This window comes from Tripterygium wilfordii, chromosome 15 (assembly GCF_013401445.1).
Source record: "Tripterygium wilfordii isolate XIE 37 chromosome 15, ASM1340144v1, whole genome shotgun sequence".
NCBI lineage: Eukaryota > Viridiplantae > Streptophyta > Magnoliopsida > Celastrales > Celastraceae > Tripterygium > Tripterygium wilfordii.
In genome coordinates this window covers 3548039-3560902 of record NC_052246.1, presented here as the reverse complement: position 1 = coordinate 3560902, position 12864 = coordinate 3548039, and the positions used below count along the sequence as shown (strand labels likewise).

Genomic DNA, 12864 nt, shown 5'->3' with positions numbered 1-12864 from the left:
CAAACTGTTAAAAGGCGAAGGAGATCATCATCTTCGAACTCTGCTAAGCAAATTGCACATTCAAGCCCATATTTCTCGTGCCGTAAGTTTTTGACTGTAGAATATGTGAAGGTTGGAAATGACTGTATCAATGAAGAATCAAGGCCTGGATTTGCTGGAGCATTCGCGACCGCGATAATGCCTGAAGGGTTTCGTCGGAATTGCCAAATGTTAATGAGATTTTGAATAAAACACTTACAGAAGTATATTGAGAAAAAACCCATAAGGAAGAAAATTAGGAGAACCACTGTTAGAATGATTGTTATAGGAGCAGAGATAGAATGTGGCGGTGGTGGTGGTGGTGGTGGTGTTTGTGGGATAACATTGGAGCTTGTCCTCGACATTTGAAAATAGAGTGGTGGCTGGCCAATGCCAGTGGCCGGAGATTGTAAGGTTCTGGCCTTCTGTGTTTGATGGATTGAGGCAACGATGTAATAGCCAAAAGGAGAAAATGAAGCTAGAGAAGGTGATGGGGATACTTGAAGGTACTTTGATTTTTTTTTTTGTTTTTCTTCTTCTTTGTTTTGTTTGGTTTTGGTGGGGAAGAGAAAAACAAGGTGATATGTCAATCTGTAGTTTTTGATTGCTTAATTTGGGATGATGATGTGGAGGACTTGGTTTGTTGTCCATGGAAATGATGCTGACTTATTGAACGAGTCTTTGTGAGAATAGAAGGATGAAGAGAGCTTTTGCATGCTTCAATCTTATCCACGTATTCCACCCAGTAAGTATTGCAGCATATCCTTGTGTTCCAATTTGATGGCTTCACATACCCAGCACTGGCCACTCCTGCTCCTCCTCCTCCGCCACCTCCATACCCTCCTGGACCCAAACTTATAGCCACACTCTCCCTATTCTTTGACTGCTACATCATGCAAAAACGTGCAGTTATCACCGTAGGGACGACTTTCCTGCGTGTAAAATTTCTTGCAATGCCTACCCTTATAGGACCTCTGCGTCTCAACCCCATAGGAATCACACCTCTCTCCTCCTCGTGGTCCGCCAGAATTTCCTGCCAGTTTGGGGCGGTCGACGGAGTTCTTCCATAAGAGAAATCCCATACGGGCCCAGACTTAGCGTTGGACCAGGGCTACTACTGCCGACTTGCCGAGGTAGAAGAATTCCTACGTTAGGCCTTTAAGGAAAGCCCATACGAGGCCCAGCCTCAAGGATTCACTGTATGTACGCATGAACGATCTGACAGTCAGAGCCACGCCAATCATCATTAACTTTCCTACCAGACTGCAATAGCAAGGCCCGTCTAGCTCAGTTGGTAGAGCGCAAGGCTCTTAACCTTGTGGTCGTGGGTTCGAGCCCCACGGTGGGCGTTTTTAAATTCTCACTAAAGTCCTTTCCTTTCTGAAGGAACATTTTGTTTGTCAGGATATAAAACAACAATCTAAAGAAGCCTCAACTTTCTTGTTCCTTTGTTTTTAGCTAAAATCCTCTATGGACAGAGGGGATATACAACAAAGGTTGAGGCTTCCTAACAAACAAATTGTCTGTCTAGAGAGTATTTCAGCAGAAAGAAAAATAAATCGTCCACCGTGGGTTTCGAACCGAGGACCACAAGAACTTTTTGTGCATGTGAATCTGCAGCTGTGTAAAAATGGACACACGTTCCTACCAAACATATGTATTCAATCATTAGTTTTAATCAATCAAACTCTGGTCTACCTTTATTTATGTTACTGTTTTGTTAATGTATGTTACTGTTTGCGTAACTTGGTCATTATTTATGCAATTATTACTATATTGACTTATGCATGCTATATATATCCAACAATCTTAAGGTGAACTTTGGTTTTTGTATCTTTGTTAAATCTGGCATGCTTGCATATATTGAAAGTGTATTGAACAAATTTTGCATCTCGTAAAACGTGTATCTTCGCCTATAAATTGCTATATCATTTATTTGTATAAAATTACTGGTGCATGCATATTGAACGAACTTTGCAACTGTCCATCTTTATATGTACGTGCATATCAACTTGATTAAAAAAAAAAAACTGATTAGTGCAGAATCAATGAATTGTCATATAAGTTTGTGCATGTGAATTGTTATATAAAATTACTATTGTTGTTGGTGCGGTGCAATTGTTATAGTTGGATTGATTTCATTGGAACAAAGCATGCTATATGCTTAACTGCTTCTCTGCCAAATGAAAAATTAAATTAAAATTTTTTTTAACCGTGTATGTCTCAATAAATGTGATACACAAATTCAATCAAGTACTATTAATCGGTTTTTATCATTATTTTAGTTATTACAACTGAAAATTTTTGTTAAGTGTTTATTATTGATTCTGGTTCAATATTCTTATATACTGAATTTGTCATTGTATGCAAATATTTTGGTAATCTTTTTAGTGATTTAACGATGACTAAGCAATGTCTAGAGAGTTCTGTCTAGGAAAGAGGTTATTTAATTGTGCGCCGTAATATACGGAAGGCCCCCTCTTACCTGGGAACGATCTGGTTGCTAAAGTTGTTAGTCTCTAATTGAGAAAGCCGACAAAGCGTTTTTGTGACTTTAAATTCTGTGTTAATTTTGTGGTGTTATATCTTAGAATTATTAATATAATTGTGTTACTTATTCTACACTTTGATTTGTGTAGAAAAACAATGGCTCAAAATCAAAACACTAAGAAATCCACCGTCCTTCTTGGAGGTGATGAAAAAACGCTTGGTGGTTTGAACAACCCAGGTGGTGTGACTGCTCCTATTGGAGGTATGGCTGCTCCTAACGGAGGCGAGCCTAAGACTGCTCTTGTTGAGCCTGCTGCTCCAGCTTATGCTGATGAGAGGACTGTGACTCCTCTAGTTGGCTGTGTAATGGTTCCTGCTGAAAAGCCGGAAAAATTTACCGGCAAGGACTTTAAGCGATGGCAACTAAAGATGCGGTTTTATTTGACCACATTGAGTCTTGCCAAGTACCTCAAGGAGGTGTGTCCAATTCTGTCACCAGGAGAGAAAGACAGAACGACTATAGCAGCAGTCCAGTTGTGGAAGGATAATGAATATCTGTGTAGGAACTATATCCTTAATGGATTAGTTGATGACCTGTACAATGTTTACTCCAACATCTCTTCAGCCAAAGAGCTTTGGGACTCTCTTGAAAAGAAGTATGAAACTGAGGACGCTGGTACTAAGAAATTTGTGGTGAACAAATTTCTTGACTTCAACATGGTGGATGGCAAGTCTATCATCACCCAAGTTGAAGAATTCCACATCATTGTACATGAGTTACTGGCTGAGGGAATGTCTATATGTGAGTCATTCCGAGTGGCGGCAGTCATTGATAAGCTACCTCCTAGCTGGGCTGATTTCAAGAATTACTTGAAGCAAAAACGCAAGGAGATGAACATGGAGGACTTGACAATCCGCCTGAGAATTGAGGAGGACAACAGGAAGAAGGCAGCACTTCCAAGAAATCCTAAGGCCCACCTGGTGGAAACTTCCAAGCCCAAGCATGGGAAGAGAAAAAGGGAAGCCTAAAGAGAAAACCAACAAGTTCCAGGGCACCTGCTTGGTCTGCGACAAACCTGGACATAGGGCCAAAGATTGCAGTAAGCGTCCTAATAAGGACAAGAATAGCTAATGGGCTTTTTAAAGCCAACTGCGTTGTAATAGACGAAAAGTCTAAATTCTTGTACCCAAAGACTATTATTAATAAATAAAAGTCTTTAGCTTACATGGTTGTGTCTCCTTTTCTATGACATGGTAGATTAAGACATGTAAACTATGGTACAATGTAGAAATTGGCAAACTTAGGTTTAATTCCCAAATTCAATTTGGATGTCAATCACAAATGTGAAACTTGTGTTGAAGAAAAGTTTGCCAAGAAACCCTTTCCAATATTGAAAGAAGCACTGAGCCTCTAGCATTAATCCGTAGTGATTTATGCGATTTGAAATTTATTCAAAGTAGAGGTGGAAAGAAATACTTCATCACTTTCATAGATGATTGTACTCAGTTTTGCTATGTCTATTTATTAGCGAGCAAAAATGAAGCTTTAGACGCTTTTATCAAGTATAAAAATGAGGTCGAAACTCAACTTGATAAAAAGATCAAATCTCTTAGGTCCGATAGAGGTGGAGAATATGATTCTGCCTCATTTGATGAGTTATGTGCAAATTTTGGAATAATCCACCAAACTACTGCACCATACACTCCTCAGCAAAATGGGATTGCTGAAAGAAAAAACAGGACATTAAAGGAGATGGTTAATGCCATGTTAATAAGTTCTGGTTTACCTCAAAACTTGTGGGGGGAAGCAGTTTTAACTGCTAATTATATTCTTAACAGAATGCCCCACAAAAAGACAGGCAGTATTCCATATGAAATGTGGAAAGGAAGAACACCTTCTTTCAAATACTTGAAAGTGTGGGGGTGTCTTGCTAAGGTGGCAGTACCTCCACCAAAGCAAGTTAAACTTGGACCTAAGACAGTTGATTGCATATTTATAGGATATGCACAAAATAGCAGTGCATTCAGATTTATGGTACACAAATCTGAAATTGATGACATCCATGTTAATACAATCATGGAAACAAGAGATGCTGAATTTTTTGAGGAAACATTTCCTTATAAAAATACAGAAAACTCTCAGAAAAGGGTTAGAGAATCGAATTCTGAGAATGAGAATCAAGAGGCTGATGAAATAGAACCAAGAAGGAGCAAGAGATCAAAAATCTCTAAATCCTTTGGTTCAGACTATCTAACATACATGATAGATAGTGAGCCTCAGGCATTCAATGAGGCAATGTCAACTCCAGAAGCTCCATTTTGGAAAGAAGCTGTAAACAGCGAAATAGAATCCGTTCTAAGTAATCATACTTGGGAATTGGTTGATCTCCCTCCGGGGAATAAACCAATTGGATGTAAATGGATTTTCAAAAAGAAGCTTAAAGCTGATGGTTCTATAGATAAGTACAAAGCAAGGCTTGTAGCCAAGGGGTTTAGACAAAAAGAGGGTCTAGACTACTTTGATACTTATTCACCGGTCACGAGAATTACATCCATCCGGATGCTAATTGCCATAGCCTCACTATATGAATTGTAGATACATCAAATGGATGTAAAAACTGCATTCTTGAACGGTGAACTCGATGAGGAGATCTATATGGAACAACCTGAAGGGTTTAAGGTCAAAGGACAAGAACACAAAGTATGTAGGCTTGTCAAGTCATTATATGGACTTAAACAAGCTCCTAAACAATGGCATGAGAAATTTGACCAAGTGATGATTCGGAACGGATTCCAAATCAATGAGTGTGACAAATGTGTTTACACCAAAGTCGTTAACGACGAATGTGTAATTGTTTGTCTATACGTCGATGATATGCTAATTCTTGGACGTAATATTGAGATAATCAATAGTACCAAGAAAATGCTATCAAAAAAATTTTGATATGAAAGACTTGGGTGAAGCTGATGTGATACTGGGCATTAAAATTTCCAAAAATTCGAAAAGTCTAGCTTTATCTCAATCACATTATATTGAGAAAGTGATTGAAAGGTTTAAAGGACATGGCATCAAGGATGCTAATAATCCTTTTCTCCCTCATCTAGTCTTACATAAAAATATTGGTAACAGTATTGAACAGTTGGAATACTCTCGGGTTATAGGCAGTCTCATGTATATTATGAATTGCACGAGGCCAGACATTGCGTACTCTGTCAATAAACTAAGCAGGTACACAAGCAATCCTGGACATGAGCATTGGAAAGCTCTATTAAGAGTATTAGGGTATTTGAATAAAACCAAGAAGAATGCTTTGCGTTATGGTAAATACCCGGCTGTTCTAGAAGGGTATAGTGATGCTAATTGGATTTCAGACTCCGAGGAGTCGAAATCAACTAGCGGTTATGTATTCACCCTAGGGGGTGCGGCAATATCTTGGAAATCCTCAAAACAGACGTGCATAGCACGTTCAACGATGGAATCAGAGTTCATCGCTTTGGATAAAGCTGGTGAAGAAGCAGAGTGGCTTCGTCACTTTTTAGAGGATATTCCCATATGGCCGAAACCTGTGCCTGCAATTTGCATTCACTGTGATAATCAAGCTGCAATTGCAAGGGCACAAAATATGATATATAACGGTAAGTCCAGACATATTCGTCGTAGACATAATACCGTTAGGCAGTTGCTCTCAAATGGAATAATTTCCATAGACTTTGTGAAGTCTAAAGACAATTTAGCGGATCCGTTTACAAAGGGGTTGAGTAGAGAGCAAATTGACTGCGCATCGAGGGGGATGGGCTTGAAAGCCTTATAATAATGAGTTATCCAGATGGAAACCTAACCTAGCAATTGGAGATCCCATGGACTAGGTTCAATAGGACAACACAAGTTTGTGTAACTCAAGTGAGTACTTTGGAATTTTAATTCCAACCCATTCCTTGGATGCACTAAGTGCTAAGCGAGTATCAAGGTTAAGCAATGCTTTTAATGATACCTATATCTTGTAAATACAAGTGGAGTATTAGAGGATACTCTTGATAGGATATCACCTATGTGAGTGAAGAGTAAGGCCGACTCTATGAAAATCTTTAAAGGCGGGATTTTCTAAAGCACTCACTGAACCCAAGATGTTCAGGGCCGAAATAATGAACACAACCGAGAACCAATTATGAATTGGATTAGTGCTGTGTGAGATTTATTGACTAGGCTTACATAAACAACTGGCAGTTCAAGGCATTAGTCCACTGACTAGTTAAGTGAGTCCGATAAGTTTTCACTAAGGAAGGTTCAAAGCCAAAAGCTACCTATCTCGATGCAGTACTTCTCCTAATGTACTCTCAGACTAACTTCCGTGTCTGAATTATCGTCTATTATCATTCAATGTGGGGGATTGTTGGAAAATAATGATATTAAATATCATTAAGTGTAGTTGAATGAAATATACTTCATTCCAAGACACATTTTCCACTCATGTGTAATTCTCATATACATTGGTGCATAATATGACCAATTCAAAGTTAGTTAAGGTCCTCCCACAAATTTCTTGGTTTGTTTATGGTCAATGATTAGTGGAGATAATCTCACCATGAAAATGGGTCAATAATGAGTCCTAAAAATCAGTCCATATTGCTGATTTTGTGGACCATTTTGTTGAAATGCTCTACTATAAATAGAGAGCTTAGTTGTAGAGTTGAGAGACTACAAAAAACTATTATTCTCCTCTTATTCTTTTGTTCACAAATCTGAGAGTACATTCATTTTCTTGGTTCGAAAGTGTTGTGTGGTATTGAAGTGTCACTTACCTACACAAAAAGAGCGTTGTATCTTGGGAGGTGCTTGTCCGGAAGTGTTGACACCAAGTGGCTGGGGCATATTCACCTTAAGGAGATTCGGTGCACACCGTACCTCGCTCTTCCTTGCTGTTCTCCTATCAATTGTCTTGACGTTTTGGTTTGGTATTCTTTAATATAAGCAATTGCATTTATGTTACTGTTTTGTTAATGTATGTTACTGTTTGTGTAACTTGGTCATTATTTATGCAATTATTACTATATTGACTTATGCATGCTATATATATCCAACAAATATAAGGTACTTAATCATTTAGCTAATTCACTTATAATCTATTGTGCATATATTATTATTGAATAATGTACAGTTGTGGCATGGACTATCAAAGACACTTGGGCACTGGCAATGGACAGAGGCATGACTATGGTGTCTATCAATGCAGGGTTGTTGATGACACCTGATCTTTCAATCAGGAACCCTTATTTGAAAGGAGCGGCTGAGATGTATGAAGATGGAGTGTTTGCCACTGTTGATGTTGGCTTCTTGGCTGATGCACATGTTTGTGTGTTTGAGGATGTTTCATCGTATGGTCGCTACATTTGCTTCAACAATGTTGTTAATAGACCAGAAGATGCTGCTAAGCTTGCTAAAATCTTAACACCTTCACTCAGGGGCGGAGCCACGTGGGGACCAGGGGGGGCCCCCCTGGATTTTGGGAAAACAATTAACAACTATATATATATTTTGTACAAGACATGTCAAACTTTACCAGTTTGTCTAGTGGCAACAATTGTGGTCTTTTGTATCATATGCTCGGTTCGAATTTGAACTCAAGCATATCTCTTTTTTTTTTTTTCCTTTTTAAATCCACTCTTCTCCTTTTACCAACATTTCTCTCTTTTTTTAAACCTATCAACATTTATTTTTTTTTAAACCTATTATTCTCCTTTGACCCATATTTCTTTCTTTTTTTAAACCTCCCAACATTTCTTTCTTTTTTTAAATGCTACCGTTTTATTGTAAGTGTCGTGGCTCATATCCAAGTGCGACTTCAAGGGGATTGAGGTCCGAGGACTGAGGAGCAGATGAGGTCAAGGTCTTTGTAAGTACGTGGTATCTTTCATTGTAATTTTGCTATATAATCAATGAGAAATTAGTTAATTTTTCAATAACTAACCCTACAAAAAATTTCGGGGCCGCTGCCCCCAACCCCCATCAACTTTTTGACCCCCCTCACAAAAATTCCTGACTCTGCCCCTGCCTTCACTGCCTCAAAGCTACATCGAAGATATGAGGATTATCCCACAAAGAATAAGCAGCAAGAAATTGAACAAGTTGATGGCAGAGTATGAAAGTAAAACATCAGTTGGGTTGAACAGAACAGAAAAATCATAGCAAGCCCTAATAGTAATACACACTGTTAAATGAACAGAGATTTTTTTATCAAGTTGTTTGACTTATGTTAAGGTTGTAAGTGTAAGCCTTTCTGTGATATGAACGAGAATTAAATGAGAAAGAAAGAGTTTTTGCATCAATAATTGTGGTGGTACTGGTAGAAATGAGTATCTCCATGGACTATTTTCAGCTGCTGTGAAGCAGATATCAATGGTCCTAGGGTGGCACTTGACTCAACGACTCGGTGACAGTAAGATAACAGTTTGAAAGTGTAGTTGATAGAGCTGGCAGAAATTAAAGACACCAAGCTACCCATGTTCAAGTGTTTGAAATTGAAATTGCAACGAATTACAAATGATGCAGCAGCTTACTATTATCCAATTCTTTCTATGAACTGATGTATCCTTTTCAAACCAAATACTTGGGCTTTGTTAGTTTCCCTATAAAAAAATACTTGGGCTTTGTACGAAAAACCGACCAAATGCTTGGGCTTGAAAGTTTGGGTTTGGATCCTAACCAGATGGGCTTGCTAGATGCATAATCCACTAATCAGGGGCTACAAATTCGGTTCAGTTAAGAATCCGACCTGATTTTCGTTTTCTTTCTCCTAAAGCTGTGTCTAGGGTTTGCAGAATTGCTTCCTATTCGAACTCTTCCCACAAAATTCTTAAAATTAACTTGCTGGTCCAAACTCCAAAGCTCTCTGACAATGGGCAAGAAGAAATCTAAAGATCCGGATACCTCCGCTGATAAGAAAGATGAAACCGTTTCAGCTCCGTCGAATATTTTCAAGGCCCTCTTCGGCGACGGACAGGAGCAAAATGGTGCTGTTTCGTCCATCTTCTCTGACTCCAACCCATTCAGAAGAAAACCCCAAGAAATAAATTCGGGTCTTTCTTTCATTGAAGCAGCCAGCGACCCCAAAAACGATATTGCCGATACGAACGATGTTTTCGAGTCGAAAAAGGGAAAAACAAGCAAGGTGAAGAGACCCAGTACGGATTCAATCGAAGAAGTGGCAAAGACTTTCTCTGTGACCAGAAAATCAAAGAAGGAGAAAACCCAAAATCCCAATTTTGTCTTCGAAACGAATGAAGGGGGTAGTACAAAGAGCCTTCATTTGGGTGTTGAACTGAATGATGAGGTCGAAGGCGGTAATGCCCATGACGGAGAACACACGGAGACTAAAAGTAGGAGGAAGAAGAGGAAGAGAGACGAGCTGGAGCTGGAGCTGGAGTACGAGGCAAGGAAGTATGGGGTGGCGGCAAATATTGATCAGGTTGAAGAGGGAGAATCAAGAGAGAAGCTTGTGGGGCAGAAGAGGAAGAAGGCGGACAATGCAGCAGATATGATGGTTTCGCAGGAGGGTTTTGATGATGAAAGCAAACTCTTGAGGACCGTGTTTGTTGGTAATTTGCCTATGAAGGTGAAAAAGAAGGTTCTCTTGAAGGAGTTTAGTAAGTATGGAGAGGTGGAGTCCATAAGGATCCGGTCAGTGCCATTGCTAGATGTGGGTATTTGAAACTTTTGCTATTGATCTTATTTTTTATGTTTCCCTTTGGGGTTCTATTGAATTTAAAGGAATGCTTTTGGATTTTGTGCAGACCAAGAAACCCAGAAAAGGCGCCATTATGATGAAGCAAATTAATGACGCTGCTGAAAGGTATTCCCTGGATTTAGATACTCGATTTTGTTGATTTATAATGTGTTTGCCACCGGAAGTTATCATTTTCTTTTTGGCTCAGGATTGACTCTTCAAATTGTTGTATATATGCTTAGCTTATTATGTTAGATGTAGTATGGCGAAGTGTAAATTAGGATCATATAGTAATTGTGTAAGTTGTTCGTCTTCTTTTGAGATGTCAATATGTATCTCTGCCTGTATGCTTTTGATGGGTATAGAAGCAACATGGTTGATTTCCATGGGTTGCTAAGGCTCTATTATGATTGATTTGTGCAAAAATTTGAGAAGGTCATCTATTACTCACTTGCGTTGTCGTAATTTGCACAGACCAGAAGGAGATCTTGTAAAAGTACTAGTTTCTGGATTTCTTAAAGTCTAATTGCAAATTCACTTGGCTTGACCTGTCAGATGTATGGTGCATTTTGATAATTTATCTGTTCTGTATTGGCGCAGTTTATAGTTTGAGCATGTTAAAATCCTTATATTGGTTAATATTCTCTACTCATCTGTGAGAATTTTGGTTTTTGATGGCTTTGCCATTTGTTGCAGTGTTCATGCATACATTGTTTTCAAGAAAGAACAATCTGCCGTGGCTGCATTGATCCATAATATGGCTGCGGTATGTTTCTCTTTAAACTTTTGGCCGGTGAACATTTTGTTTCACTAATGTTGATTTTGTGTCTTTATTTCTCTTCTCATTGTTTCCGGTAAATGAGAGTTTATGTCTTCAGTTTTCATGGTTTTGTCTTTGGCTGTAGCTTGGAGGGAACCATATTCGTGTTGACAGGGCCTGTCCACCTCGCAAGAAGTTAAAAGGTGAAACAACTCCACTGTATGATAACAAGAGGACTGTTTTCATCGGCAACCTACCATTTGATGTGAAGGTAGTACATTTGTATGTGATTTTTGTATATGTGGAGTCCTGACTTTTTCCTTTTTCTTTTTTTCTTTTTTTTTGTATTTGTGGATTCCTAACTTAATTTATGCTGCCAATCTAAATCATCTGGAAATGTGTTTTAATTTCTCTGCAGGATGAAGACATATACCAGCTATTTTCTGGTAACAGCGGTATGGAAACTAACATTGAAGCGATTCGGGTCATTAGAGATCCTAGTACAAGTCTAGGAAAGGGAATTGCATATGTCTTGTTTAAAACGAGGGTATGTTTCCGTTGGTTTTGATGCCTTATTATTGTTTGATTCTCATTGAAATTTTACTTAGTTGAGTGGGTTAGTGTTTATAGATAGTAAGTTGGGCCGTTACAGATCCTCCTACATAGGCTTATGGTATAGGGGATATTTGCTTTGGTATTTTGCTGGAGATGGGCAAGGATTCCAGGTGTTCTTGGGTTTTGCTGATTAAGGAGATGAGGACTATGAAACTTGCGACCAAGACTGGGTCAAAAATTAATACTAATAATTATTATAATCACAAATAGAAGCTGTTGGAGTAATTATGATTTATTTGGAGATAATGCAGCGTAGGTCGTAGGAGATTATGAAAGCATAAGCAATGTTGAATGGATACGCCTTGTTTCATATGCCCGCTAATAATTTCCCTTTATATATTATGCTATTTTATTGGGGTCCTTGTGTTTAAATTGCATTTCAGGAAGCTGCAAATACAGTCATTAAGAAACGGAACTTGAAGCTCCGAGATCGAGAGTTGAGGCTTTCTCATGCCAGGCAGAATTCCACCCCATCAAAGAGAGAGAATCCATCCCTATCAGAGACAGCTGGTTCCCCAGCTAAGAAGCTTGCAATGGATTCAAGGACTCTCGAAAGCAGTGGTAAATCAACTCCCTCATACCAGGGATTGCGTGCAACGAAATCTGGTGTCCAAAAGAAAGACTATCCAAAAACTTCTGGACCAGTTAAAAGGACATCAAATACTCGAAAAGAAGAGAAATTACGAGAACGCTATGAAAAAAGACCAGCAGTTGCTGAGAGAAAGGCCAAGGCAAAAGTGTTTAAGAATGGTAATACCTCAAAACAAGCAGGGGGAAAGCGCAAGATGGACAGCCGGACTCCAGAGACCTCCCAACAGAAGAAGAAAGCCAAAAAATTCAAGTAGAAAGAAGGCCATGATGAATTGTTCTACTAATATTACTATGCAAAAAGCCCTATGCAAAGGAGGAATGGATCACAGGCAAAATTTCTGTGTGATTGGGAAGATAAACCTATGGTCAATTCTGTATTTCTGTGGATCCTGGGTGAAAATTGTAAGCTGGTCATACAGGCCCACCCTGTATGGCTGTACCGCCTGTACACTTTCTATTTAATAATAGGTCCTGTACAATGACGTTATCTTTAGTCTCTTTGGGGTGGTTTTTGTTTTTATATACTTGTTTATTACCATGTCCTAAAGATCTTTTCAAACAATAGAGCATACACAAAGAAGCTCCACTAGTTGAAGTGGTATTGGGAATGGTGGCACTCTCACCACAATATGGTCAGGGATTCTAATTCCCCTACCCCTAATCTTGCCT

At 38.9% G+C, this 12864-nt stretch overlaps 2 protein-coding genes and 1 non-coding gene across 3 annotated transcripts; all 3 read left to right on the top strand.

Moving 5' to 3' along the window:
* The first annotated feature begins 1294 nt into the window (after positions 1–1294).
* On the top strand, positions 1295–1367 carry TRNAK-CUU. The gene has a single exon. It is a non-coding gene; the product is annotated as a tRNA-Lys (tRNA).
* A 3401-nt stretch (positions 1368–4768) lies between these two features.
* Positions 4769–8692, top strand: LOC120017315. The gene is made up of 4 exons (XM_038870493.1): positions 4769–4868; positions 5671–6096; positions 7665–7961; positions 8553–8692. The coding sequence occupies exons 1-4, from the start codon at positions 4769–4771 to the stop codon at positions 8690–8692; spliced, it is 963 nt and encodes a 320-aa protein (XP_038726421.1).
* Positions 8693–9304: 612 nt separating this feature from the next.
* LOC119980091 (nucleolar protein 12-like) lies at positions 9305–12717 on the top strand. Its single transcript, XM_038822748.1, has 6 exons — positions 9305–10202; positions 10297–10355; positions 10926–10995; positions 11135–11260; positions 11408–11536; positions 11988–12717. The coding sequence occupies exons 1-6, from the start codon at positions 9402–9404 to the stop codon at positions 12447–12449; spliced, it is 1647 nt and encodes a 548-aa protein (XP_038678676.1). The 5' UTR covers positions 9305–9401; the 3' UTR covers positions 12450–12717.
* Positions 12718–12864: the final 147 nt, after the last annotated feature.

What these genes read in the sequence shown, in the direction of transcription:
- LOC120017315 (XM_038870493.1), top strand. Translation starts at nt 4,769, where the DNA reads ATGATAGATAGTGAGCCTCAGGCATTCAATGAGGCAATGTCAACTCCA. An exon ending in GCCTGCAATTTGCATTCACT is followed by an intron (nt 6,097 to 7,664) that starts GTGATAATCAAG and finishes AATAATGTACAG; the next exon opens with TTGTGGCATGGACTATCAAA. An exon ending in TGCTAAAATCTTAACACCTT is followed by an intron (nt 7,962 to 8,552) that starts CACTCAGGGGCG and finishes TCCTGACTCTGC; the next exon opens with CCCTGCCTTCACTGCCTCAA.
- LOC119980091 (XM_038822748.1), top strand. Translation starts at nt 9,402, where the DNA reads ATGGGCAAGAAGAAATCTAAAGATCCGGATACCTCCGCTGATAAGAAA. An exon ending in GGTCAGTGCCATTGCTAGAT is followed by an intron (nt 10,203 to 10,296) that starts GTGGGTATTTGA and finishes GATTTTGTGCAG; the next exon opens with ACCAAGAAACCCAGAAAAGG. An exon ending in ACCTACCATTTGATGTGAAG is followed by an intron (nt 11,261 to 11,407) that starts GTAGTACATTTG and finishes ATTTCTCTGCAG; the next exon opens with GATGAAGACATATACCAGCT.